The 25,248-nt window shown below is 55.0% G+C and overlaps 12 protein-coding genes across 12 annotated transcripts; 5 read left to right on the top strand and 7 right to left on the bottom strand.

Annotated features, from left to right (window-relative positions):
* The first annotated feature begins 145 nt into the window (after positions 1–145).
* N656DRAFT_785109 (uncharacterized protein) lies at positions 146–1,592 on the top strand. Its single transcript, XM_064816304.1, has 3 exons — positions 146–622; positions 694–926; positions 997–1,592. Exons 1-3 carry the CDS (start codon positions 205–207, stop codon positions 1,138–1,140), a joined length of 795 nt encoding a protein of 264 aa, XP_064665189.1. The 5' UTR covers positions 146–204; the 3' UTR covers positions 1,141–1,592.
* A 1,268-nt stretch (positions 1,593–2,860) lies between these two features.
* Positions 2,861–5,302, bottom strand: N656DRAFT_772457 (uncharacterized protein; the record flags this gene model as incomplete). The annotated part of the gene is made up of 3 exons (XM_064813935.1): positions 2,861–3,310; positions 3,367–4,981; positions 5,037–5,302. 3 exons carry the CDS (start codon positions 5,300–5,302, stop codon positions 2,861–2,863), a joined length of 2,331 nt encoding a protein of 776 aa, XP_064665188.1.
* A 527-nt stretch (positions 5,303–5,829) lies between these two features.
* Positions 5,830–6,675, top strand: N656DRAFT_785107 (uncharacterized protein). Its single transcript, XM_064816303.1, has one exon. The coding sequence runs from the start codon at positions 6,122–6,124 to the stop codon at positions 6,446–6,448; it is 327 nt and encodes a 108-aa protein (XP_064665187.1). The 5' UTR covers positions 5,830–6,121; the 3' UTR covers positions 6,449–6,675.
* Positions 6,676–8,114: 1,439 nt separating this feature from the next.
* N656DRAFT_719657 (glycoside hydrolase family 47 protein) lies at positions 8,115–9,839 on the top strand (the record flags this gene model as incomplete). Its single annotated transcript, XM_064812387.1, has 2 exons — positions 8,115–9,641; positions 9,711–9,839. 2 exons carry the CDS (start codon positions 8,115–8,117, stop codon positions 9,837–9,839), a joined length of 1,656 nt encoding a protein of 551 aa, XP_064665186.1.
* A 62-nt stretch (positions 9,840–9,901) lies between these two features.
* On the bottom strand, positions 9,902–11,885 carry N656DRAFT_785103 (serine threonine protein kinase, CMGC group). The gene is made up of 5 exons (XM_064816302.1): positions 11,400–11,885; positions 10,996–11,336; positions 10,629–10,933; positions 10,390–10,555; positions 9,902–10,320 (listed from the first exon to the last, which is right to left on the bottom strand). The coding sequence occupies exons 1-5, from the start codon at positions 11,639–11,641 to the stop codon at positions 10,136–10,138; spliced, it is 1,239 nt and encodes a 412-aa protein (XP_064665185.1). The 5' UTR covers positions 11,642–11,885; the 3' UTR covers positions 9,902–10,135.
* N656DRAFT_504230 (signal recognition particle protein) lies at positions 11,724–13,698 on the bottom strand. The gene is made up of 2 exons (XM_064809869.1): positions 13,392–13,698; positions 11,724–13,297 (listed from the first exon to the last, which is right to left on the bottom strand). Exons 1-2 carry the CDS (start codon positions 13,467–13,469, stop codon positions 11,807–11,809), a joined length of 1,569 nt encoding a protein of 522 aa, XP_064665184.1. The 5' UTR covers positions 13,470–13,698; the 3' UTR covers positions 11,724–11,806.
* A 6-nt stretch (positions 13,699–13,704) lies between these two features.
* On the bottom strand, positions 13,705–15,149 carry N656DRAFT_763060 (uncharacterized protein; the record flags this gene model as incomplete). Its single annotated transcript, XM_064813285.1, has 4 exons — positions 13,705–13,980; positions 14,054–14,278; positions 14,338–14,402; positions 14,473–15,149. The coding sequence occupies 4 exons, from the start codon at positions 15,147–15,149 to the stop codon at positions 13,976–13,978; spliced, it is 972 nt and encodes a 323-aa protein (XP_064665183.1). The 3' UTR covers positions 13,705–13,975.
* Positions 15,150–15,695: 546 nt separating this feature from the next.
* N656DRAFT_772453 (alpha/beta-hydrolase) lies at positions 15,696–16,532 on the top strand (the record flags this gene model as incomplete). The annotated part of the gene is made up of 2 exons (XM_064813934.1): positions 15,696–15,830; positions 15,888–16,532. The coding sequence occupies 2 exons, from the start codon at positions 15,696–15,698 to the stop codon at positions 16,530–16,532; spliced, it is 780 nt and encodes a 259-aa protein (XP_064665182.1).
* Positions 16,533–16,807: 275 nt separating this feature from the next.
* Positions 16,808–17,397, bottom strand: N656DRAFT_849286 (uncharacterized protein; the record flags this gene model as incomplete). Its single annotated transcript, XM_064819336.1, has 3 exons — positions 17,216–17,397; positions 17,028–17,146; positions 16,808–16,955 (listed from the first exon to the last, which is right to left on the bottom strand). The coding sequence occupies exons 1-3, from the start codon at positions 17,267–17,269 to the stop codon at positions 16,808–16,810; spliced, it is 321 nt and encodes a 106-aa protein (XP_064665181.1). The 5' UTR covers positions 17,270–17,397.
* A 427-nt stretch (positions 17,398–17,824) lies between these two features.
* On the bottom strand, positions 17,825–19,371 carry N656DRAFT_719683 (kinase-like protein; the record flags this gene model as incomplete). The annotated part of the gene is made up of 2 exons (XM_064812389.1): positions 17,825–18,639; positions 18,726–19,371. The coding sequence occupies 2 exons, from the start codon at positions 19,369–19,371 to the stop codon at positions 17,825–17,827; spliced, it is 1,461 nt and encodes a 486-aa protein (XP_064665180.1).
* Positions 19,372–20,438: 1,067 nt separating this feature from the next.
* Positions 20,439–21,078, bottom strand: N656DRAFT_772451 (uncharacterized protein; the record flags this gene model as incomplete). Its single annotated transcript, XM_064813933.1, has 2 exons — positions 20,439–20,993; positions 21,052–21,078. 2 exons carry the CDS (start codon positions 21,076–21,078, stop codon positions 20,439–20,441), a joined length of 582 nt encoding a protein of 193 aa, XP_064665179.1.
* Positions 21,079–23,252: 2,174 nt separating this feature from the next.
* N656DRAFT_772450 (kinase-like protein) lies at positions 23,253–24,413 on the top strand (the record flags this gene model as incomplete). Its single annotated transcript, XM_064813932.1, has 5 exons — positions 23,253–23,258; positions 23,315–23,387; positions 23,493–23,912; positions 24,002–24,276; positions 24,354–24,413. The coding sequence occupies 5 exons, from the start codon at positions 23,253–23,255 to the stop codon at positions 24,411–24,413; spliced, it is 834 nt and encodes a 277-aa protein (XP_064665178.1).
* Positions 24,414–25,248: the final 835 nt, after the last annotated feature.

The following is a 25,248-nucleotide window of genomic DNA, read 5'->3' as shown; positions in this document are numbered from 1 at the left end:
AGGAGCCTCCACCGACTGCACACCTGCCGTGGTTGGTGGGGTTCACGCGCTTGTGGGGCTACGCGGACCCAGCCGGGCCCGAAGTTTCCCCGTGTGGAAACAAAGCTGCGCGGCGTCAGGAACTGTCGAATCGCAAAAAAAAAAGCGTCTCTCGTATGCGAAACAGACACAACGAGCTTCCTTCAACCCAAGAATATCGCCTCAATGTCTCTCAACGCCCCTCGCAGTGCACTCTCTTCCGCCTGCAAAGCCCTCCAAAGATGCAGCAGCGGGCCGGCGCACTCAATCACACGCCAACTCGGGCACCAAATCCGTCAACTTTCCGCCTCCCCATCGCGCAATACCGAGGCTGTCGAAGCTAGCGAACAACAAGACCGACCACGATGGTCGTACACACCCGAGCGGATGAAAGGCCCAGGTTTCTCCATAAACATCCCCAAGGACCCGCGGCGGACTGTATGGCACTGCAACGAGGACCCCGCCAAGCTCGATGCCATGTATAACCGCCTGCTGGGAACGAACGGGAGCAACATGCTCCCAGCCGAGATCAAATGGCTGGCCATCACCCACAAGAGCTTTGACCACGGACGGAGAGGGTTCAACACGAGGCTGGCATATTTCGGTGGGTTCCTTGCTTAAGGATCCTTTGTACGAGATCCGGATTAGGAGTGCTGACTTGGGTCGGGATAACAGGACGGCAAATCCTCGCCCTCGAAACCATGCGCAGCATCCTTGTCTCGCCGGCTACGGCAGCAGAGCACTCCATTGAGGATCCCTTCGGGCGCGAACCGTTCCAGCACCCTGCCCTAGCGAACATTGACAAGCTCAACATCAGACAGCCACAGGATATTGCGCAAAAAGAGAAATTGGCAAAGCTGGCGATTGACATTGGGTTACCGGAGGTCATCAGGTGGAAGCCCAGGCTGGTATGTGTGCTGTCTTTACCTTACTCGGAGCACAAAGAAAGATGTACAACTAACAAACGCCCGCTCCCAGCCTGAAAACCTCGACGCCTCTGGGTTGACGGTAGTCCTCAACACGACCCTCTTCGCGATCATTGGCGCTATCTCTTTACAGCATGGAGCCGAAGTCGCTCACCGCGTGGTTAGGGATAGAATCCTCAGGAGGCTAGGGGCATAGATACCATGGTTCGCGACCTCATTGCAGCCGTGTATAAATAATCCTTGTACCATACAATGTATCGATGCCTCAGAGCGAGGCTGGCCTGGTTCTGAGCCACACTGCGCTGGGAATTCCAACCCGAGCGGGCGTGTAATTGAGGACAGGATGGGTTACCGTCATCAGCAATGCACTCGCCAGGGCTGAAGCATTCGGCGACGGGCGGCCAGCGCCGTATGAACCGAAGGAGGTGTGGAATCGAGTGGCTCAGATCTCTCTTGACTGGGCGGATGGACTGGCGAGGTGAGCAACAGCTGGTGCATGATCAAGGTAGCCGGGCGGCGCTGGCAAGCCTTACAAGGGATGAGATAGAGGTTTGAGCTTGTGAATAGAGACGGGAACCGGCCGTCAATTGCCGTCCCCTAGACAGAGAGCGTTTTGGGACACTGACAACTGAAATCTCAAATTCCTCAAGTACAGTACTTTATCCTTTTCGCACCTCATGCTCCTATCTCCTTGGCTAAGGGGTGCCAATTCAAACTGACCCCGGGCGTGCCTGCCTGGGCTCCTTCCATTTCAACACCCCGTACCTGCCTCCTCCCTCCTTCCATCCCATCCCAACACCCCAACACCCCGCCACAGCTCCAAGTTTATATAGCGCCACCCAGCAACCACCCAGCAACCACCCAGCACCACCCGAGAACAGAAAGTTGTTGCCATGGCCTATTGGCATTGACTCCCACTCACCTACCACGAGGTTATGGGTTCAATTCCTATGACGGCGTGCGTTTCTCTTGCGACCTACAGCTACCAGGCAATTTGTCGACCCACAGGCACTCTGGTACAGCGTCTGGGTAGTCCTTGCCAACGGTTACGGTTAACTGCTCTGTTCAATTTTTTGTACTTTTTCGTTTTGTCTTCGTTGACAATCAGGCAGCCCGATGAAGGTAGACGACAATTGACGTTAAGAATTGGGCGTTTGAAGTTGACAGCCTTGCAAATCTCCTCCAACTTACTCTACCTCCATGTCCTGTATAGTGTAGCATCATGATCCATGTCACTGGATACGATATTTACGCGGGCAAAAGCATAAGTTAAGCCAGAAAACCTCCCATGCTCGTGTTATTATCCACAACTACCATCACCTGTCTCTCCACTCTGATCTCCTACTACATATGCAATTTAACCCAACCTAGAACCTAGGAAACCCCCCGGCCTTGCTCCCAAGCCCAAACCTCCATGGCCTGGTAGCGATTGACGATCTCCCCGACTTCCAGTTCCCAATCCAGTTCCATGCTCTTTGCTGCCAGTTCAAGTTCCAATCCCAACCCAATGTTTTGACCCAGCCTCCATATATGTTGCTAATCATTCGCCAATACCCGCCCATGATCCCATGCCGCACGATACTCCAGAGGAAGAAAAGTTGAAACAACAGTGACCCAAGAAAGATCCAGTCTAGATCATCCATGTCGTCCTCCCTGGATGATGGTGGCGGAAAGAAATATGTCAGTGCCAGCCCCGACCAGAGGAAGGTGAACAGGGAAGTTGAAACAGAATGATCATCGTGATCATGATGATGATGATGAAGAGGAGTGTCGACAAAGGAAAATGTACAGGGTTCTTGCATTGGTGGTTGGTGTGCCTTTTTCATGTTCAAATTGTCAAGGCCGCCCTTTGCTGCTGCTGCTGCCGACACACCACTGGCAGCGGCAGCGGGAGGAAGGGGCGGAGCCCGAGGGAGTCACATGCCCCTACCAAACAGGACAGGATACCTCAAACTGAGAAAGCGCTTCTTCCAGCTCTTTTGGCGCGCGGCCTGGACGCCGCAGGCCGGTGCCGGTTGGACAGTGACAACAGCCGGGTCCTTATCCTTTGTGTCCTCTGGCTGCTGCTGCTGCTGCGGCTGCGCAGGCTCAGGCTTTTCATCCCGGGAAACCGGGTTGTTGGCGGGGGTGGGCTGGATGGGGGTGTCATCAGCATCAGTGACGACTTGAACCGTGGACTCCCCAGCGGGCTGCGACCCCTTGCTGTTGTCGAGGCTGGGCTGAGTCTCCGGGGACTGAGGGGGCCCATGGGGGTGAGAATCGTCGGGAAGAGGGATGATGGGCTGCGTCGACGACGACCCCGCCTCAGGGGACTGGGGGTTTGCGAGTGCCGGAGACTCGGAGCAGATGGGGGCAAGGTCGGGTAACTGGTGGAAATGGTTAGCAACGACTCCTGTCCTGGACTGCATGGTAAAGGAAATACCTTCTCTGTCTCTGTCTCCGGCTGCTGCATCTTGGCTTCCTCCCGGTCCTCGCTCTGGGCATGCTCTGACGACTTCGACTTTTCCACCCCAGGCTCAGCAACTTCATTCCCGTTCAGGTTGTCAGAGGTATGTTCCATCTCAGAAGCTGGCTGAGGCTGAGCGACCTCCGGGGCAAGCACGGGCGTAGCAAGCGCTTCCTTGGGGGGTTCGTCCAGGATGTTGACAGTCTTATCCCCGTCGGTATTGACAATATCAGCAAAATCCCGAGTGTCCACGCCAGGGGCATCCTCTGGCTCAAAGCCAGGCCCAAACTCATGGACGGACGGTTCAGGAGCGGGCACCGGTAGAGGCACTGCCCCGAGTATGATCGGCTTGGACTCCGAGTCCTTGGCAGCCTCGGCTTCGGCGGGAGTGAAGTCCCAGAAACCTGAATCAACTTCCCTGTCTAGACCCGGACGCCGCTGGATGTGGGCCAAAGGGTTTGGGGTCTGGGATTCGGACCTGGCTACACCCTCGGGGTTTGGCGGGGTAACAGGCCGTTCGAGCTCTTTGATAGCAGGCTCGAGTTCAATCTCCTTTCCCGAATCCTTCCTCCTTCGGCGAGAGACGAGGGCTGGTTGCTGAACAGCCTCCTCGTAGGGCTCGACAGCCGGCCTGATTTCAGGCTCGACGACAGCGGGAAGCTCAGACTCGCCCGCGCCCCTAAGTCCAAGTTCCATGGCATTGTCCTTCGGGCTGGGTGCGGTTTCTACCTCGGCCACGACAGGCTGGACTTTGCTCGCCAGTTCCGGCTGAGGTACCACGTCGAGGATGACGGGCCCTGGCTCAGGGGTAGGTTCAACTGGCTTAGCCTCCAGCTGCAGCGGCGACTCCGGGGACGGCAGCGTTGACGACTTCTTTCGTCCTGTTGGTGATGGGAACTCCTCCCGAAGGATGGCCCTCGACCGCATCTCCAGCAACGACATGGGAGACGCCGGAGGTAGAGCATGAGGTGTCACAGGCCTGGAGCTGCCCGGGCTGGTAACGAGCCCCGCCACGGGGGCGGTTATCGGTTCTGGGCGGACAGTGATTCTCTCGCAGAACAGCTCGAGGACGGTTCTGAGCAGGACCCGGTTGGGCGACAGGATGCTGCTGATCTGGTCTAACAGGTTGGACCCGAGGAGAGATTCCGGGTCTTTGAGGTGCGGCCGGATGCGCGATCGCAGATACTCGAGAAACCAGTCGTCGCCCTCGGTCAGGGTAGGGTACGCATCCCGGGCCACCTCGAGGAGGGCGGGCAGGGGCAGGCCCTCGCCGTACTTGTCGATTTTGGCCTCAGCCAGACGCATCAGCTCTGGGAGGTCGTATGTCCGTGCCGCCGCGTAGGCTTGTATGCTTGTCTTGAGTTCGCATATCTGCTTGAACATGCTGTCTGTCGGCTTTGGCTTGAGAGACTCATACGTGCCGGTATGGAGGTAGTGTACGAGGACATGGCCGACGTCCTCGGGGATCGAGGATAATTCCGGCACGCGGCCCTCGTATGCGGCGTGAAGCTTAGGACTCTTCTTGAGAATGTCCAGAGGTATGATGAGAGGGTTGGCAAAGGGGACGGTGCAGGCGGGGCTGCCATAGGGACTGTGTTCCTGTTAGCTACCAGTAGAAAACATGAGGGTCTGGAGAATTCACGTACGAAGTCTCTGGCCTGTTGTCGACTTCCACAATCACGGGCTTTGCCGGAACAAGCTGGCCTTGGGCATCGGCTTCAGGCTTCGGCGTTGTCGCCGACTGCTGAGCAGCAGCAGCAGCAGCCTTGGCCGCGGCGCTCTTCTTTTTCCTCGCCATGACGGATCGGAGGATGAAGGAAGTTGCAGTGACGAAGGTGAGTCCGATGAGGGTTGCGGCTTCGACCGTGATGTAAGTGTCGAGATTCAAGTTGCAGAGATTGACATACCACATTGCGCTGGAGCTGCTGCAATGTCTTTGGACGGGTCTTGAGAGCAGTCGACGACGAACCGCGTATTTCTATCCGCCGGACCGTTGCTCCAGTCACCAGTGAGCTGGCAGCCGAACCATCCGACCACTTTCGCCCATTTGTGCAAGAGTTTGGGCCTCAATGCTCGCCCCGGAATGGCTCCAACGCTTCAACGACTTGAAGCCTGAACAGTGAAAGCCCTGACTCCCTGTGAGTGATGAATGACTCGAACGCTTGAACGGTTTGGACTCTTGGTGGTGCAACCGCACCCAACTGAGCAGTCCCAATCCAATTCCAATCTGCAGTCATGGTCGAATGCAACGCTGATACTGACTGTTGAATGAGCATCTCCTCCGGCATTGATGAGGTGTCAAGGCGAGAACTGATGCGTCGAATGGTCGAATCACTCGAATCATTGAGCGTCGGGACGAGATCAGCGACTTGGGAGCGTTGATGTGGCCCCCATGCCTTCCAATCGGGTGCAGCCCCGCCAGCGATGCAGGCTGGCCAGCCACTTGTCGAAGGAAGGCGCTCTGCAGACTCGGCCACTCTCGAGCACATGTGCTCTTCGGGCTCCCACGTGTCCAACGCGACTTCCTGCCCAGCGGTTCCACAATGCGCGCCTCCTGCCTCGCCTGGCGCGGAACCCAAAACAATGCGTTTCAGGAGCAAAGAGCCCGAGGTCAGGAGAAAGCGCATTTCCAGTCTCGAATGGTTCAAGACTGGCAAATTTGCAGGTGGTTGATGGCAAGCTGCCACGTACATTGTCGGTTGGCACCGGATCACGGGGTACAGTACCAATCATGTCCTCCAGACTCCGATCGAGTGCCTCCATTGCGCAGCATTCTGTGATTTCTGTTGCCCCTGCAATGGGCATCGTATCGACGATTTCCGAGTCAATTGCTGAGGAGAGATCCTGTATTGGGCACGTTGCCAACGATCAGGACACGCAAAGACGCTTCAGCCCAGGTTTGAGGGCGAAATATGACGTCAGGGCCTCTGCCGCCTCTCTTGCCGACTGGAGTCCCAGGTTCGAGGGCATCGAGGCTGGGCCAGTTGGGCGTTGTCCTCTATCCCGTTTCATGTGGGATGCAGGCACAGGAGGGACACGCACTCCATTGGCATTATGAGCTACAAGACAGCATGCTATGGTTCAATTGATGGAGCTTTCCAAGAAGGTCCAGAGATGGGAAGAGCTCACAGCAATCTGGGGTCCTTCAACTTGAAAGTTGCACTCACCAGACTGCATGACCTTGAGTTGTCATTGTCAGAGAGCCCTTTACGCTGCCCTTGGAAATATGTGGATTCTACTCTCTACTAGTATGCAATCTTATGTATGGTGCTACAGTAATGAAACTCTTCGAGTCTTGATAATGATGGTCGCTACGGTGTGGAAGCCTTCCCGTCTAGGCATCCTAGGAGCCCCTTGATTGCTGCCCAAGTATGTACCTGGCTCGCATCGTAACACCTTCTAGGCTCGCAGGCTCAGGCATGGATATTGATTAAGCCCCTGACTGATCTCACTTGTCCTACGTCTTGGCTCACTCTCCAGGCTTATCTGGCTAACATGTGTCTCAGTCTTGAAGTGTACTGTTGCAAGCTACTTCCTATGGCTTAGTAGTGGTAGTGTGCCACCGATATATCCACACTTGCTCAATCATGCTGGCTTCGACATAAATATACTACTAAGGTATTGCAGGCCATCTCACCAGCAGAAACGGTGAGGTGGTGGCCGTGGCATCAGTTGTGAGAACAATTCGAGTGTCCCTGTCTGATCTTGCCAAGAGAAAACAGAGCAACACCGTGACGCTCCCAAACAGCTTCCCAGTGATCGCGATGCGCACACATTGAACAGGTCAGGCAGGTGCCGTAAATCGTTTTTACCCCTGAACCCCTGAAACCAAGCTCCCCAAACAAAGCAACCTTAGCAATGGCTGTCTCGCTCCGTATAAGACGGGTAATAGATAATCACCGATCCATCAACTTTGTCGTTGTGTCATTGTTCAATGGCAGGTTTTAAGAAGGCTCAACTACATCGCCCGCAGCAACTTTCGCTGCTCCATGTATGTGGCCTTCGAGGTCGTGTGCCCCTGAGACCTGGCTCCATAGGTTGCACCCAGGGGCCCCGGACTCCCAGAGCCACCCATATGACAAATGCAATCAGTTATTTTGCACTCCATATTACTATCAGGCAAGGCAATGTGTACGGTAAGCAACAGCGGCTGGAAATCTTAGGCAAGCCCCGTAGAGATTTGAGAGGGCGACATCCTGTCTTCTGATTAAGGTAGGTGATACGTAGTAGTGTGCTCTTTTGCTAGCTACTACCTAGTATCGTTGTTGGTAAGCAGTGTAGTGCATAGTTGGTGCTGTGCCGTTCTGTTGCAATGCCGCTTGTGTGACGGGAAGTTGGGGGTTGGAGATCTCACTGCCCAGGCAGGAACGAATTCCGCACTGGGTTGGCTGAGTAAATGCTCTTGGCATCTGGCCTTCCACAGTTCCACTGCACCATCAGAAGACAGCCTGTAATCAGAATGTTACGGGCTGTTGGTCATCGACGATTTTTCAACTCAACACAGTTAATTCATCCTCGCCCGTCGTCCCTATGTAACCACAGCCAGCAGATCCTCTGGCAGTTTCCCGGGTGATGAATCCATAATGCCGCTCCTTAGCTCAATCCGACGGCGGCTTCGCAATCGGAATTTCCTCGCGACGCTCCTCTTTTGCGCGACAGCACTCTATCTCCTGCGCAGCTATGCCGCTGAAGATAACAGCGAGTTCGTCGCGCTCCAACGGCACATGAACCTGGGGCCGCCAAAACACCCATATTCCCTCGCCAGGAGTAGCTTTGACTGGAGCAGCGTCGCGTACCGCTACCCACCCGCAGCGCAGCTTTTATCACCGCCCAAGCCAGGGTTATGGCAAAGAAAGCTGCCGGGGATCCAGCACCGGTTCAAGCCTGAGTCCCCAAAGGACAGACAGCTACGGGAAGCGCGAAGAAAGGCCGTGCGGAACCTCACGCTCAAATGCTGGAACAGCTACCGCAAATACGCCTGGAAGCGCGACGCCCTGCTGCCCATCTCGGGCGACGGCCGTGACCAGTTCTCCGGGTGGGCCGCCACGCTGGTTGATTCCCTGGACACGCTGTGGATCATGGGACTGCGGGACGAATTCGACGAGGCCGTGGCCGCCGTGGCCGAGATCGACTTTGGGTCGTCAACCTCGCCGCAGGTCAACATCTTTGAAACCACCATCCGCTACCTGGGTGGACTCTTAGCCGCGTATGACCTGAGCGGGAGGGAAGTGCTGCTGCAGAAGGCGGTCGAGCTGGGGGATCTCATCTACGGCGGGTTTAACACCCCGAACAGGATGCCCGTGGACAATATTGATTTTGAGGTCGCAAAGAACGGCTCGGGCCTGGTTGTGGAGGATACAGTGGTGTCAGCGTCCCCCGGCAGCCTGACGCTTGAGTTGGCGCATCTCTCTCAGGTGACTGGCGACCCAAAGTACTACGACGCCATCGCGCCTGTTACGGAACTGTTTTGGCGCTGGCAAAAACGGACCGCGTTGCCGGGTATGTTCCCCATGTGGGTGTCCATGGCGCGAGAGGACGTGACGACAGGCAGCTCGTTTACGCTGGGCGGGTGTGCCGATTCGCTGTACGAATACTTCCCCAAGATGCACGCCCTGCTGGCGGGGGCGGAGCCGAAATATGCGCAGCTGACGAGGGGGTTTATGGAGGCCGCCAAGCGGCACCCGTTCTTCCGGCCTATGGTCCCTAGCAATGATGATATTTTGGTCAGTGGGAACGTCAATGTCGATGAGGAACTCGAACCGCATTTGGATCCGGAACTGGAGCATCTAACCTGTTTTATTGGCGGTACATTTGCCCTCGCCGGCCGGCTGCTTGGCAGCAAGGAGGATGTTGAGGTGGGCGCCCGGCTCGCGCGCGGGTGCGTGTACGCGTACCGGTCGTTTCCGACGGGCATGATGCCGGAGCGCCTGAACATGGTGCCCTGTCAGGACACGGAGCATTGCATATGGGACGAGCAAGTGTGGGATCGGGAGAAGGTCAAGCGGCCCGAGTACAAGCCACATCTCCCCAAGGGCTTCACCACGGCCAAGGATCCGAGGTATATCCTCCGCCCGGAGGCCATCGAGAGCGTGTTTTACTTGTGGCGCATCACGGGTCACCCGGAGTGGCAGGATGCGGCTTGGGATATGTTCCAGGCTGTCGCCAACGGCACGGCTACGGAACTGGCTGCCGCTGCGGTCAAGGATGTTACTGTGGTAAAGCCGAAGCTGCCGCAGGAGGACTACATGGAGGTGAGTTATCCGCTCTCATATGAACTGTGGATGTGTGAGAGCGTTTGCTAAGGAGTACTGCACATACAGAGCTTCTGGATCGCCGAGACGCTCAAGTACTTTTACCTCGTCTTCTCACCTCCGAGCCTAATCAGCCTTGACCAATATGTGCTTAACACCGAGGCACATCCATTTTTACGTCCGGACATGAGGCGATAGTCTACCATGTTTTCCTGTTTGAGCGGGTATGTTGATACAAGGTGGTTAGCGGGCAACATGTTTCAGTATATAGTCTTTGTTTGTCCGGATTCGAAGCATACGTTAAGAGTTTTCTGTAAGAACGGCTGATACCCCTTAATATGACCCAGATTTTCTCATACAGGTACAGTGCACAACTTCTTGAGTACCTTAGGTACCTTATACAACGGTACTAGTAGTCAGAGACACATGGATGGCGACTGGCCATCCCAGAATCTTCCCAGGGGCACTGGCCGCCCGGGTATTCAACATCAGTTCTACATATATCCCATAATCCATTCATCATCAGCCAGCTCCTTCGCCGAAGCACGCTTTGACGGTTCCCACTGGAGCATCTTCCGCATCAAGGCGAAGAATTTCTCTTTGCCCTCTCCCTCCAGGCTGGTTTCTCTCTCCTCGAGCGACACGCGATCCGGGACGGGAATATCCGAGCGGAGATCGCCTGCAGAACGGTGTGTGTCAGTAATAACGGAAGAAAGACTGGTTGTCCACGGAAGCCAGATTGGGTTACCTGTATACGTGAAGAACTTGTGGCTTGATTTCCCCAGGTTGAGAAGGCCCTGCGGAGGCGGTCCAAGCAAGGCAATGATCTCCGCAAGATGCGCTCGGCTGCGATAGGTTTGATGCTCTGGATCGTGTCCTGTAAAGAGGTGACCGCCTTCAAAGAGGTCCCAGATCTAAAAGAACAGTCAGCAAGATCACAGGTCAGTTCTTAGACCATCAGAGCCCCATGCCCGTCCCGATGCTTACCATGCAACCGATATTCCAGATATCCACCTCGTACGACCAGGGCGCTTCAAGTATAACCTCCGGCGCTCTGTATATATCAGGCTGCACGTCCTCCGAATGCTCCCTGTCCCTCACCACAGCCGACCCAAAATCACACAGCACCGGCGCACCCCAGTTCTTTGGCATCCTGAGCTCGCGTGACATGTAGATGGTTCTCTCGCCGTCCACAACTTTTCGCGGCGACGGATCGCGCAACTCTTGCTCTTCAAACGCGCTAAAGACAGAGTCATCCTCAATGCCAAACATGATGTTATCCGCTTTGATATCTACCCTCCCAACAGCTTAGCACGACCGATATCAGATCGTATGGACAGGGGGTAGTATGCACCTGTATGAATGACGTTGCATTCCGTATGCAAAAAATCCAACGCAAGGAACAGCCGGCGGAGGACAAAGGCCAGTACAGGCGCCGGCAACCTCCTCACTGGGTTACGGTGGAGGAAAGTCAAGACACTCTCCCACAGTGGGGGGTGTACTAGACACCGGTGACATCCGTCTGGCCCAGCCACATCAAAAGAGTCGAGGAGTTCCCTGACAGCGCCACGGCCGGGGTGTTTTGTATCCTTAGATGATGCTGAGATGCGCTTGTATATCGCAAGCTCGTGGTCTACCTGGCTACCTAGGGACTCGGAGTGTATAAAGAGCTTCAGCGTCACATGGCGACGACCGCTGTAACCTGTTAGCATATGTAATAAATCTCGCGGTGAGTGGAATGAGGTCTGGCGGGCATACTCTAGATCGCGGGCCAACCAAACGGTTGAGCTCGTTCCAAAGCCCAGTTTGCCCACAATCTGATAGCGGTTCTTGAAGACTTGGCCGAGGCGGACAGGGTAGTAACGCGACACGACGTAACCAGGAAGACGCTCCTCCTCCAGTTTTTCACCTAAAGGGATGCGCGTGAAATTGGGGTAAGAGAAGGTAAGCGGTTTCCATGCCCGGCCGGGCCAGGGGAATTGTCGGAGCAATGATGCCATGTCAAAACGGTTCCAACTTCCAAGCAAGAGGGAAACGATGCCAAAACCATCAGCGAGTTGGCGCGTGCGCGATTACATGTACCTTAACGCCGGACAATGCAAATGCATAGGATAAAAGTTACCAACAACGACCGCGCAGCAAACCCCCAGAAATCCAACTTGGAATCATCTCCGCCCTCCACGCCCGCCTCCGAGTCCCTGCCCTCCCATCATACCACTCATCTGCCTCATCATAGCATTCATATCCATCCCACCCAACCCCCCGGCACCCCCAGCACCACCACCACCAAACATCTTCATCAAACTCCCCATATCCGGCAACCCCCCCGCCCCTCCCGCACCACCCATACTCTGCAACCTCTTCTGCATAGCCGCAAGCTGCTGTGCCTTGTTCCCCCCCGCCATGGCACTCTGCGCGCGCTGCATATTCTTCATATTCCCCCCCATCTTCTTCGCCATGCCCGCCATCATGCGCTGCTGCGTGAGCAAATCCTCAACCTCACGCACCGTCGTCCCTGAACCCTTCGCCACGCGCGTCATGCGGGTCGGCTGCTCGACAAAGATCTTCCCGTCGCTATCAAGCTCCTTGTCCGTCATGCTGTCGCAGATGTAGATCATGCGCTTTAGTTTGAGCGAGCCCTCCTCGTCGTCCATGCCCTGCATCATGTTGCTCATCCCCGGGATCATGCCGGCCATTTTGCTCAGCGGGCCCATCTTCATGATGTTTTGTAGCTGGTCGCGCAGGTCGCGGATGGTGAAGATGCCTTCGGTGATGTGCTTGATGGTTTCCTTTTGGTCGAGTTTCAGGCTCTGCACGTGCTCCACCAGCCCGGCCATGTCGCCCATGCCGAGGAGCTTGCTGATAAAGTTCCGCGGGACGAACCGCTCGAGGTCAAGCATGTGCTCGCCGGTGCCGATGAAGACGATGGGAGTGTGCGTCGCGGCAACGGCCGAGATGGCTCCGCCGCCCGCGGCGTGCCCGTCGGTCTTGGTGATGATGATGGCGCCAAAGTCGGCTGCCTCTTTGAAGGCTTTGGCCTGCGCTTCGGCTTGCTGGCCGATGGAGGAATCCAGCACCATGATTGTCTCGTCGGGCCGGATGGCTGATTGGATGTCCACCATCTCCTGGAAGAGCGCGCTCTCTTGCCTGTGCCGGCCTGATGTGTCGACAATGATCACCTCGAACCGCTCCTTCTTGAACTTCTCGACACCGTCCCGCGCAACGACGGCAGGGTCGGTCTCGGTCAGGCTGCCATAGTAGGGAATTTTGGCCTTGGTGGCGTTCTGCTTCAGTTGGTCAAAGGCGCCAGCGCGGAAGGTATCGGCGCACACGAGACAGGCACGAAAGCCGCGTGACTGGTAGTGGCGGGCGAGTTTTGTGCAGGTTGTGGTCTTGCCGGCGCCCTGCAGGCCGACAAACATGATGACATTGGACTTTCCCTTCTTCGGTTTGAATGGTTCTGCGTGTGGATCGACGAGGCGGACGAGTTCGTCGAAGACGGCTTTCTGGATCAGGCGCTTCTTGTTCACAGCAGGCGGTAGCTCTTTGAAGTTGACGGTGGCGCGGATCGATTTGCGTAGCTGGTTGACCAGTCGCACGTTGACATCGGCTTCGAGAAGTGCGGCGCATATCTCCTTGAGCATGGAATCGAACGCCTGCAAGTCGCAACAGAGTCAGTCATCAGTATGGGAGCCAGTGCCGGGCAGCTTCGGCGCAGTCTGGGGCTAAGAGGACTTCAAATCAACTTGCCTTTTCGTCAAGATTTGGCGCTCTTGTCAGGTCACTGACGGCCGCATTGATGCGGCGACCGAGATCTTGAAGAACCATGACGGGCGTCCACGGCTTGGAAGCCGGCAGAGAAAATCGGAAGTTTTTGCGACCTCGCCTCGATGTCGATTACAGGTGGTGTCAAGTCTTGGGTTGGAGGGCGGTTTGGATGGTGGGGTTAATTCAGCAGCCACCATGGCGGTGCCACAAACCCCTGTCGTTTGGCCACCTATTGGCAATTAGGTTGGCATGCTTTGAAGCAGTGGGCCCAGTGTTTTGGCCGAGCAAAGCTCGAAGTTGAACTGCCATTATTTACCTAATTTTCTCTCTGATTGGAATTTTTCGTGGTTTTTAGTCCAACAGAATCCATCGTGACCCATTTGCTTTCGCGGGGCAAAGGTGGTACGGAGACTCGGCCAGCTTTGCCCCAGCGAATTTGTTGGTTGTCATCCCTTTTCGCATGCCTCCTTCAGCAACCCGACCTCATGCGAGCGTGGCTTGAGAGGTTACTGAGAGAATCTAGCTAACAGTATATTCCATTCGCACACGAACTGGGTCAAGGGATTTCATGCTGTGCGTCTCCGTGCCACGGTCAGCCTCCACGATGGCGTGGTACCCATGAGAGTTTGGCAAAGCAGTCTCACAATCGAGATACTGGCTGCTCTTGAAGGGGGCCATGAGCTTGCTTGGTCCACTTCCGATAGTGACTACACCACCTTGGTGCCTAGGTGTCCAATCCGTGCTCCTGGCCGTCGTGTTTCCTTTCCCCCTTGTGCGACGGAAGAGGTTATAGAGCATAGGGAGGCAGGCGCAAATGATTGACAGGTTCATTTCCACGTTGGTCCAGATGCCAGGAGTGGTGATTGTGTCTGTGGCAATCGAAGCTCAGCATTAAGGCTCGTCCAGGAGAGCAGTCGGCCACACTTACAGGTCATATCGGAAACGTCGACGGTAAGTAGGTAAACAATGCGCAGAATGCTTGCGATAATCGTACTCACCGAAGATTAGCTTTGTCAAAATGCCAATGGCCCCAAGACCTTCACGGCAAAAGTCAGAAACTTACAAGGCACCCAGCAAGAGGACGCCAGATATTAAGAACTTCTTCCGCGGAGACAGCTGGAGCTTCCAGACCTTGATCTGAGCAATGGCAAGCATGGCCATTTCCAAAACAATGTTGACTACCGCCATGACAGCCCAAAACGCTGGGCCGTTGATGGTTGTGGCAGGCATGCCCACGTTCCATTGAGCCTCGACGGGATTGGAGGAGAAGATGAGGCCGAGCATGGCAGCGAGACAGTTCCCAATGACGAAGAAGCCCATGATGCGCATAAACATCAGAAACTGGCCATCGACTGAGAAGATACGGCGGTAGAAGAAGAGAATGGAGGCCTTGGACAGTGCAATGCTGGGATTGTACAGGACGTTGGCGGCGAGCATAAGCTTGAAGTACGTGTTGAGCTGATCGACCGTGTATGTGTTGATGTGATATCCTGCAGCGCCGATGGATGGCGCCGAGATCAGCAAGGTGCAAAGCAAGACGCCGCCAAAGGCGAAGATGAGTGAGCCCAAAATGGCCCAGTCGTCCCACCAGAACTCGCGGCTCCGACGGCGTTGTACAAAGCGAAGCACGACACAAATCGTAGCTAGCAAGGTAAAGATGCAGGCAATGATGATGTGAACAGAGGCACCTGGGCTAACCGCATATGGGTGGAGTGCGGGCAACTCATCGGCGGTCGACATTGTAAAATGTAAAGTGACGAGTTAAAGCATGAGAATCCGCAAGGAGGTTTCTACCAAAGACCGGACGAAGACACCACTGCAACAACACAAACACAAGACCGTAGCTTTGGGGGAGTCTGCTACTTATCCAAACCGTCAAGCTATTCGTCCATCTTTCCACTTTCATCTTCTGCAACCTGGGGCCCGGTCCAAATAGGGGGCGCCTACGATCTTTGGCAACAGTGTAACTGTAAACGCTTGAGTGCGGCGGTGACCTGCGGTGCAGTCCAGAGGCCGGAGACGATGCAAATCAAGTTAAACCAACAACAGTTGTTGGTTCAACATGTTACATGAGTGCATACATGTAAAGCATGCTCGCCCCGCTACTACCAACTTGTCAACTTGAATGGGTCTTCGCCGCATTCTCCCAAACTCGTCCAATTCCTGCTCTTTCGTGCGTCTCCTCCTGTTCTTGCACTCGCATTCGCCATATCTTGCCCTTGGTTCAAGCATCAGCCCAGCGAAGCAGGTACTATTTGCGTCCAAAGCATCACCAACACAGCAGACATGTCAGTCACGAAACCGACCATTGTTATCATCCACGGCGGCTGGCACGTCCCCGAGAGCTACGAGAAGCTCATCATGGCCCTCGAAGACGCTGGCTACGAGGTTCACTGCCCACGCCTTCCCTCCACAAACCAGGTAAAGACTTCCACAGCCTTCAGGTATCTACGATCCTAGTTTAACTCGGATGGACAGACGCGACCTCCAAATGCCGACCTCTACAGCGACTCAGACCTAATCCGCTACTACGTGTCGAGCCTTGTGCGGGCCGGCCGTTCCGTCGTTGCCCTGATGCATTCCTACGGCGGTCAGGTCGGCACCAATGCGCTGCACGGCCTTTCCGTCTCGAGCCGCGCCGCGCAGGGCCTCCGGGGCGGCGTGTCGCATCTGGTCTACCTGACCGCGTACGCGGTGCCCGAAGGCACTGCCATGATGGACAAGGTTGCCGAGTTCGGCCACAACGACCTGGTGCCCATCGCGTTCGATATCGACCCCGAGGACAAGACCTGCCTCAACCGGAACCCCAAGATGCTGCTTGTAGGAGAGAGCGATGTGCCTGAGGCCGAGGTCGATGAGTATCTTGGTACGCTGGTGCGTTGGAACGGTAATGGCATGTACCAGCCGAGCAAGCACGCGGCGTGGCGCGAGATACCTGTTTCGTATATCTACACCACCGCCGACATGACCATTCCCATTGATTACCAGAAGAACTTTGTCGAGGGCATGGAGAAGGCGGGCCGGTCGGTGCGGACGTTTGAGTTGGCTACGGGCCATTGCCCGAACTTGACCGCCACTCAGGGAGTGGTTGCCGCCATCAACGACATCGTTAGTCAGGTCTAATCGCAATGCCCTGTCAAAAGCAAGTCAACGGATATTGCAGCTTGGAGACACTGTTCTGGCACTTCTTCTTTGTGGAGTTCGTGAGTCTGTCCTGATGATCTTTCGGGCGAATTCAATTCTCAGGTAGTGATCATGCTGGATAACAGCCAGCCCTGGGTACACGTACCACTCAACAAATGAAGTACGGTTGCATAGAAGGCATCAAACGTTCATAGCCGATTTCAGAGCCACCATTACCAGCATACCAAATCCCAGCGAACCTTCCCGTTCAAGAATCAAGACCGACTTTCCCACCCCGCAAACTCTTCGAGCGGGAGTAGCTCAATAGGAGCCGTCATATTGTCCTCCTTTTGAGAAACCTCAACGAGCCAGGCCAATTTTGAGCTCGCCTTGTGCGTATCCACTGCAGCCTGGTCAAGGTATCTGTCGGTAGTGTCCAAAGTCAGGACTCAGGACCCAAACGTGGAACGAGGAGACATCAGGGACATAACCTACGTCTCCAAGACGACAATCATCGGCTTCTCGGGGTATCCAGTTCGAAACCACTGGTATTTCAGGACCCCTGGCTCGTTTTCGTGGACATATTCGCAGACTGACTGTGCAATCTCTTCGACCTGAGAGGTAATGTCGTTGTTTAACTAGCCATTCCAAGCGGATTCCAGGATCAATGCGATATCACTCACACGGGCAACCTTGTCGGGTTTGGGATGGAGCAACGCCAGGAAGTGGAGAGGCATTATGTGCGGTGATGTTGACCGAGTGAAGGGACGGACGGGATGAGTTCTGTGCTATCCGTGTCGAGATTCAACCTAAAGACTGCAGAGGTCCCGAAGCAGAGATGTATGAATCAAGCAGACTAGAGGTGTAATAAGGTATGTAATTGTTTAGTACATGACTATTGATCTCAGGGGGCTGGTGTAGAGAGGGGGGCTGGGACCTACATTGTGCTTACTGAGCGACAAGTTCCACCTCCAGTCGCTGCACGTCACTAGTACGTCCAAAATGGATACCATCGAGTCCAAGGACCAGTTAGGCGGCGTTCAAGGGTCACATTCAGACGAACTATGGGGCCTACTTTATCATTTATATTGGCGCAAATCGCCTAGGCCGGGATAAAGGTACCCGAGATGTCCCGCCTGTGCAATATGGTCATGGCGATTCAGCTCTATCACGGTGTTTTGACATTAAACGTCGCTTGTTATGCCGAAACCACGCAGTAGATGTGAGTTAGTGGCAGTAATCTTCATTCCATCGTGACGGATATGGCCGTCTAAATGTATGTACATGCATTACTAGTACGAAGTACCTTCTGCTGCCTCACTGGCACACCGACTCCGCTCAACATCCGGCAGAACCCACTTGGTCATCCACTCCGACCTCAGCACTTCCTCCGCCGACGGCCTTTCCTCCGGCCGAAACGCCAACATCCTCCTCATCAAATCCAGAATCACCACCGTCTCATCCTCCCCAAACACCCCAACATCCGGCCGCCTCCGCCTATACTTCTGCACAAACTCCTCAAACGCCTCCTCTAGTGTAGGCCACACCTCCCTATCTCCCAGCGGACGCCTACCCTCATCAAAAAACCGCGCCCTCTCCTCCCAGCGCTCCCACCAACCCACAGGCATCATCATTGCTCCCAAAACATCAACCTGTTGCGCGGTAACCTCATCTAGCGTAGTAAACTCATTGCTAAATAAACCTTTCATGCCCAGGATTTCCCAAATCGTTACACCCAAGCTCCAGATGTCCGACTGATAAGAAAGCGGGGAGTCCGGTTCGAACCGCGCCTCTGGAGGTCGACAGCCTAGGGGGGTATGGCAGTCTCTCCCAAGACGGGGCGACGCAGAGTTTGGAGTGTAGGCTTCGCCGAAATCGCTGAGCAGGATCCGGGTGTCGGCACCAAGGGTGAACTCTTCGGCTCGTTTGCCGTTGGCAAGGTTAAGCGGGGCGACGACTATGCTGGGGACGTTTGGTGGAAGGGGCTTCCCGTCGCGTCGTTTGACTGGGATCGTCTCGGGTTCGCCGTATTGTTGGTAGAGCTGGGCGATTGAGAGTTCGTGCAACCGGGACTGGGAACGGGTAAGTATGTTTTTGGGGTGGATATCTAGAGGGAGGATATCATCAGTCCTGATCAGTTCAATATCCTACCGGGTCATAGAAAAAGCAGGAAAACGAACTGCCACAGCATACCTCCATGAGCATATCCTCTCGCATGCAAATAGGCGACCGCTAGCACAACCTCCCCTGACAGCGCCCGTGCCACATTGATCGGGAACAGCCGAGTATAAGAAACAGTTCGAAGGTCGCATTCAGCCAGAGTCATCGTATAACACGGATGTGTGCCGTTTGGGCCCTTCAACTCAAACTCGTCCAACGGGCAGGGGATAGAGGAACGTCCCTGAGACGCAGGTGGAGGAACCGATACTGGCCTGGAGATTTCTCGCAAGATTGCCGTTTCCCGAAGCGGTGAGTTTGCAGTGCCGACTTTGACGGCGACGTAGCATTTGAGCTGTGTATCTTTTGCGAGCCAGACCGTGGAGTAGCCGCCGAAGCCAAGCTTGTCCACTACCCGATATCTGTCGCGGAGCATGTCCCCAATCATGATGGGATGGTAACCACCGGGCACGTAGTTCTCGAGTGACTCGACATCGCTGATCGGGTTGTATGTTAGAGGTCGAACTTTTGCATTGTTTCTTTCTGGCGTAGTCGATGAGAAAGCAGCTCTGAAGCTAGCATGCACGGACGGATTCCATATGTGAACACCTCGAGAGAAGGCTGGGCGACGAAGAACTGGAAAGACTCGGGTGTGACAGATAATTCGGGAACGGTCAATCATGATGATGTGCTTACCTCCCCTGACCCCTTTTGTTTGGGTGCAAGGAGGAAATTTTCATCGGTGTTCGGAATGTCGACGAATAAGGTAACCCAAGAATGGCCCTGATAGGCCGAGGCTATTGACTTGATAACAAACTGTCTTTGCGTCAACATAGTGTCTCGACGAGATCCTATTGACGATGCCCGTTCAGTTTGTTCCCGAGGTTAGTAGTACTTACCATGACCTTCTGGGACCAAAATCCGGCATGGAGAGAACAGCCTGAGACCCTTGAGATATTTGGCAAGGAGACTGGAAACATGACGCTTGCACAAGTCATCTTCGTTGCCACGGCATTTCAGGGGTTCCTGTGTCGACCACATCGCAGTAGTCCCGTCACCTCCGCACACCGCTGCTGTGTTGATGATACGAACCGGACGCAACTCCATGAGTACAATTATTGTCCTGCGAATAAATGCGAGATGGTCCGTCCGAGAGGCGCCAGGCGGCCAGGGGGGTATCCATTAGAAATTCTATCCAAGAAGGAACAACGATCAAACTATACCGACAACGCCTGCTCAACTCCGTGCATCTATACAATCCGATAACGCCAGAACTACTCCCCATCTTCCCATATCCAATTCCCATCCTCGTTCATATGGTACCACCTCTGGTATTCGTCACTCCAGGACCAGTATCCTTCAGCTGACTCGGAAACCTCCAGAGGTGCAGCAGGACCTGCTGACGTGGAGGCCTGCGCGAAGGACCCAGTTGCTCGCCGATGCGCACTACGCTGTGTCCTGTTTTTGACCGAGTCGTGCTTCTTGCGCGGCTGGGCATGCGAGGGAGGACTGTGAGACACTCTGTTCCGCTTCGAACTGCCAGTGGTTTGGCTCTCAGGCTGTACGGCAATGCTCGACGTAAAGCTTGTAGCGAAGCTCATTCCTGGTGCTGCAGCACCAAGCGATCTTGACTGCTGGCTGGGTTCTTCCACCTCTTCGTTTGGGTACTCGGAAAGAGCCGGGCCCTCGCCCACCTCCTGGGATACAGCGTAGTTTGCGGTGCCGATGATTTGCGCTCCAACGTGGTTCTCAGTCCACGAATTCGTCGGAAATTGAGTCTTCGTCCTGCTCTGTCACAGCACTTGAACTTTCTGCTTCAGGCGGCGCCTCTGCATCGGTTTGGCGTGCTCTTGCATTGGCGCTCTGGATAAACCCGTCGCGGTGACGGCGCGCCATATCTCTCGCATTTCGGAATGCTGTAGCTCCCTCGACAAAGCGCTTCCGGCTGCCCGTGAGAGCATAAGCCTCAATCTGACTCATGTGGTACTCAGGGCGCCCGTCTGGGGCGGTCGGGGGCGCGACGTGGTGCGCGTACAGCTGGAGCGTGCCCGTGCCGGCGTGGTATGTCGAGCTGTAGGTGTACGCATTGCCGTCGAAAGTCGGCTCCTCTGCGCCGTAGTTCTGCAGCGAGTGCATCGCGCGGGCGCCGATGGCTCCGTCGTGCAATGCCTGTCGCAACGCAACATCGGCGCCTCCACTAGGACCTTTGGTCTCGAGGAAAAAGTTCGGTGCTACCGGCGCACTGGCGTGCCTCGTAGGGACGATCAGTTTGTTCAGGTTGCCCTCCTCATCCTCGTTTCGAATCTTTTGGGTGGATATCGCCAAGTCGGGCGCCATCAAAGAAATCCGGCATAGCTCTGACAGTTGCTCCTCCGGTCATGGAGGCCATGTTGGTAAAGAGGAGGTCTCCGTCGTTTAGGATGTCGGAGCTCCCGGCGATAATCGGAATCACATTGCGCTTTATGGTGGTTTCAGACGCAGTCTTGTTCTTCTTGTTTTTGGAACGCGGAGTCAGGGAACTGCGATGGCGAAAGAGAAGCTCTTGCAGCTAAGAGTTCCAAACGTAGTTGGTCGGCATTGGCTGGCTCCGGCGTCTGGCGGCCGTCTGGATACTCATACCCCTCAGGATATATACCGTTGTCAATCGCATGCTGCTCGAAAGCATCATCGTATGCTGAGGTCGCCTTGGTTGAAGAAGAGGCACCCGATGCCTTCGTCGAATCGTGGACTTTGTTCGTTGGCTTGAGGAAGCAGCTGAACGGCGGGAAGCCATGGTATGGACCACGCCTTTCAGGTCGGCATACTAAGACAAAGGAAGTCAGCGGCCATTGCCAATCAGTATCATCGTAGACATACCCCTCGAAGATGGCGAAGGTCTGGGCCACCCTGTCTTGCAAAGCGGGCAAGATCTTTGGTGTACACTGCAGGTGCCGCGGGTCCTGGGGCTCTTTTTCGCCGGTCGAGTTCGCGCAGTGCTCGACGCGTCAGGGGAACCCTGGATAGGTTGTCCCAAAACTCGGGCGGGAAATTTGGCAGCCCGTGAAGTCCCCCTCTCGACTTGATCTTCTTGCTAGGCCGGTGCTCTTGTGAGAGGTCGTCTGCGTGGGCTCTCTTTCGGTTTTGTGCGCTCGCCATTAGCAGCCACTATACAAGGCACCGGTCGAGGGAAAGCCATGTGGAAAGCCAGGCCGCGCTGATGGGCCGGTACTGAGTTGGCAATGCAGACCTGAGATGGTGGTGTGCGAGGCAGGGAATGATTGGGCTGAGACGCGTCGTTGCCTGCGACAGTGTACTCTGCAGCATCGGCCGAGTTTATTCTGGGCTCGGAAACTACCAGGAAGCTTGGGAATGCGGTAGATGGGAGACATTGAACGCGTCGCATTTGCGAAGGCATCAACCAGTAGTAAATTATGTAGCCACCCTGCACTAGCAGCAGGGATACCATGGTGAGGGCCTGCGGGGTGGGTAGGTCAGCGCCCGCAATAAGTCAAGTAAGCCAAGCAACGCCCTCGAATTGGCTTACTTGGCTCTTTTTCTGGCCCATTTGGCTTGATTGCAAGTCTTGCAAGTCGGCTTGACTGCCTTCGGAAGAGGTTATTCCGACACCGAGTCAGTACGTACACACAACCTGGTCCCATGTACACTTGGAAAAACCGGGACGGCGACGAAGATGTAGATAGGTGTGCATTGTTCGCGACTAAATAGATAGATAGGGCTAATAGAGGATGGAAAATATCAGTAGTATATGGGTGACCTGACGGGTAGGTAGGTGGCCAACGGAGCACGGGAAGTATCACCACTATAGTAGGGGGACCCACTCAAGTCAAGCAAACACACAGGGCCTTCAAATTGGCTTAATTGGCTTATTCTGAAGGCCGGTTTGGCTTGCTTGCCGGGTGGTCGGCTTGACTTGGCTTAGCTATCCTTGACTTATTGCGGGCGCTGGGGTAGGTACCTTAATCAACCGAAACCGCCTTGAGATGGCCTCGTCGACACAACCAACGCGCAAAGGGGTTGTTGAGATGAGGCTCCGGCAAGAAGTCGTCTGCGAACGCGGAATAAAACAGGGGAATCACTTTAAGGTTGCAAGATGTCAGTTGAGAAGTTAAGATGAACCTCAAACCCGGGCAGTGGCTACCAGGGTGCAAGTGGGGCCCTTAGCCACATTTTAGCTCCCGGCCAACCTGGAAGCCACGAACGTCGTAGGCCCCTAACGACATGTCGGGAAGGGTTTGGATTCAGGAACAATCGACCTGGAATTGAACCACCTGGCCCACGGAGCCACGCCTGGAATTCGATCCGTGGACTGGATTTCTATAAAGACGTAAGAGATCTCGAATTTCACGCAGAAAAACATGTTATCGTCTCTCCAGACCAACCTTCCTCACCAACCCTTGCGCAGGGCCGCGGGTTGCTTGGCCGGCGTCAAATGTAGCAACCTACCTAACTTGAATGACTCCACTTTCTCAGTGGAAGTGGTCTTAGACCACCGATGTACGGTACCGACGGTTTGATTCTGCGTGCTTTTGCGAGAATTCCAGTGCCTCTTTACCTGCTCTGAAAATGAAGGTACTGTACAATCTCCACCCGCTCTATCAAACTGGAATTGCTGACATACCCCCGAGGACATTGTCATCGCCGACCAGTACCGCCTTGATCACAAGATTGGCGCGGGAGGCTTTGGCCTTGTGTATTCCGGTACGTGCTAGTACTCGCTCCTCTAGTTGTCATACTAACCAAGTAGGTACCGATCTGCAATCGGGCGAGGAGGTCGCCATCAAGCTCATATATATTCGTGACAAGCCCGAGGTGCTCCGGGGAGAGAAGGGACATACGAGGCGCTGGGGGGCGGGATTGGAATCCCCCGAGTACGGTGGTTTGGGCAGGAGTGCGATTTCTATGCACTCATTATTGATGCCCTGGGCCCGTCGCTCGAAGACCTCTTCGACTACTGCGACCGAAGGTTCTCGCTCAAGACCATCCTCCTTATCGCCGACCAGGCCATCTCCCGGATTGAGTACATTCACTCCAGAGGTTTCCTCCATCGAGACATTAAACCAGACAACTTCTTGATGGGGGCCGGTCGGCAGGGCAACATACTCTATACTATCGATTTCGGTCTCGCCAAGGAGTTCTCTGATGCTGAGCGTTGTAAGGATCTAGAAGGTGTCCCGGTAGGTGGGACGATACGGTATGCAAGTATCAACAACTACAACCGCCGTGGTAGGTACTGTACCTAGCTCTAATCCTGTCTATGTGTTTGCTAATTCATAGGAAGAACAATCATGGGGAGATGACTTGGAGTCTCTTAGATATATCTTCCTATACTCTGAGGCAAGGCCTGAAAGCCAAGGACGATGAGAAGGCGGCACTGATCAAGAAGATGAAGGAGAGCCTGTCTGGCAGAGAGCTTTGCGATGCTATCCTTCCCGAAGAGTTCGCGACGTATATCGACTATACCCGTCACCTGCCTTTCGATGACAAGCCGAACTACGCCTACCTCCGTGGGCTTTTCCGTCGTCGATTTTCAGTGGAAGGGTTCAGACACGACAACGTCTTCGACTGGACAAAGAAGATGTTCGACGAGGTACGAGGCGAAGCTAGTCCTGCAGTGTCTTCAGCACAGGAGCCGCAGAGACCGGCTCCAGAACTGAAGAGGCACAGGAAACACCTACGGAGGAGAGGTCGGGGATCTTCAAATCCGAGAGGAAGATTAAAGGCTAAGCCGAGAGAAAGGTCGGGGATCTTCAAATCCGAGAGGAAGATTAAAGGCTAAGCCGAGAGAGGGCCAGCCAGAACGGAAAGGTTGAATCGGCGGACGATGGCGCCGAGCGAATGTCCACAGTCCGGCGCCCTCCGCCCCTCCGCAGGCGGTCCTGTCCTCACATCCCGGACCAAAACGGCAGCAGTCCAATCTCAGGCTACTAGTACCTCGAGCACTGAGTCAGTAGGAAGAAGGCTGGATCCGAGACTAGCCCCTGTTACCACAGGGTATTTTCAGCCACGTGGAAAGAGCAGGAGTACGTGGTTGCTGGTACTCCTGCGGAGGTAAAACTACGACTAGACAGGAGTCTCCTCTCGGCGTCTGCCAGTAGGGACGGATGCATCGACCAATCAGCCCTACTTCTTACATGTACTGCCTGGCGTAGCCTCGGCATACCAGCCCCGTCGGCGCCCAGTCGCCCCAATGTCTTGTCAAAAGCTTGTGCTGCTTTCCCGGCGGCTCTGACGCAAGACAAGGACCTTTCCCCTGAACGCAAATGACGTGGAAATGCCCATTAATATCAATCAAGGTCTTGACCAATGGCGGGACGTTGATATTCCCCTACGGTTACATAGGGTTGGGGAAGGGTTGGGGCGGTTGACTGCCGCCGCCGTTTAAAATCAGTTCGGGGCAATGTCGCCGAATAGGCTATCAACAACCATATTGAGCCTTTCATCCCGAAATAGGTGCACCGCAACACTCCACCATGCGACAGAACATGAATGGAAAAGACAGCTTATATGGAAATGAGCGGCCAAGCAGGTCGGGCCCCTGGTGTCGGTACAATGCCAAGTT

This window comes from Canariomyces notabilis (genome assembly GCF_033297395.1).
Source record: "Canariomyces notabilis strain CBS 508.74 unplaced genomic scaffold N656scaffold_40, whole genome shotgun sequence".
NCBI lineage: Eukaryota > Fungi > Ascomycota > Sordariomycetes > Sordariales > Chaetomiaceae > Canariomyces > Canariomyces notabilis.
This window is presented reverse-complemented; position numbering and strand designations above follow the sequence as displayed.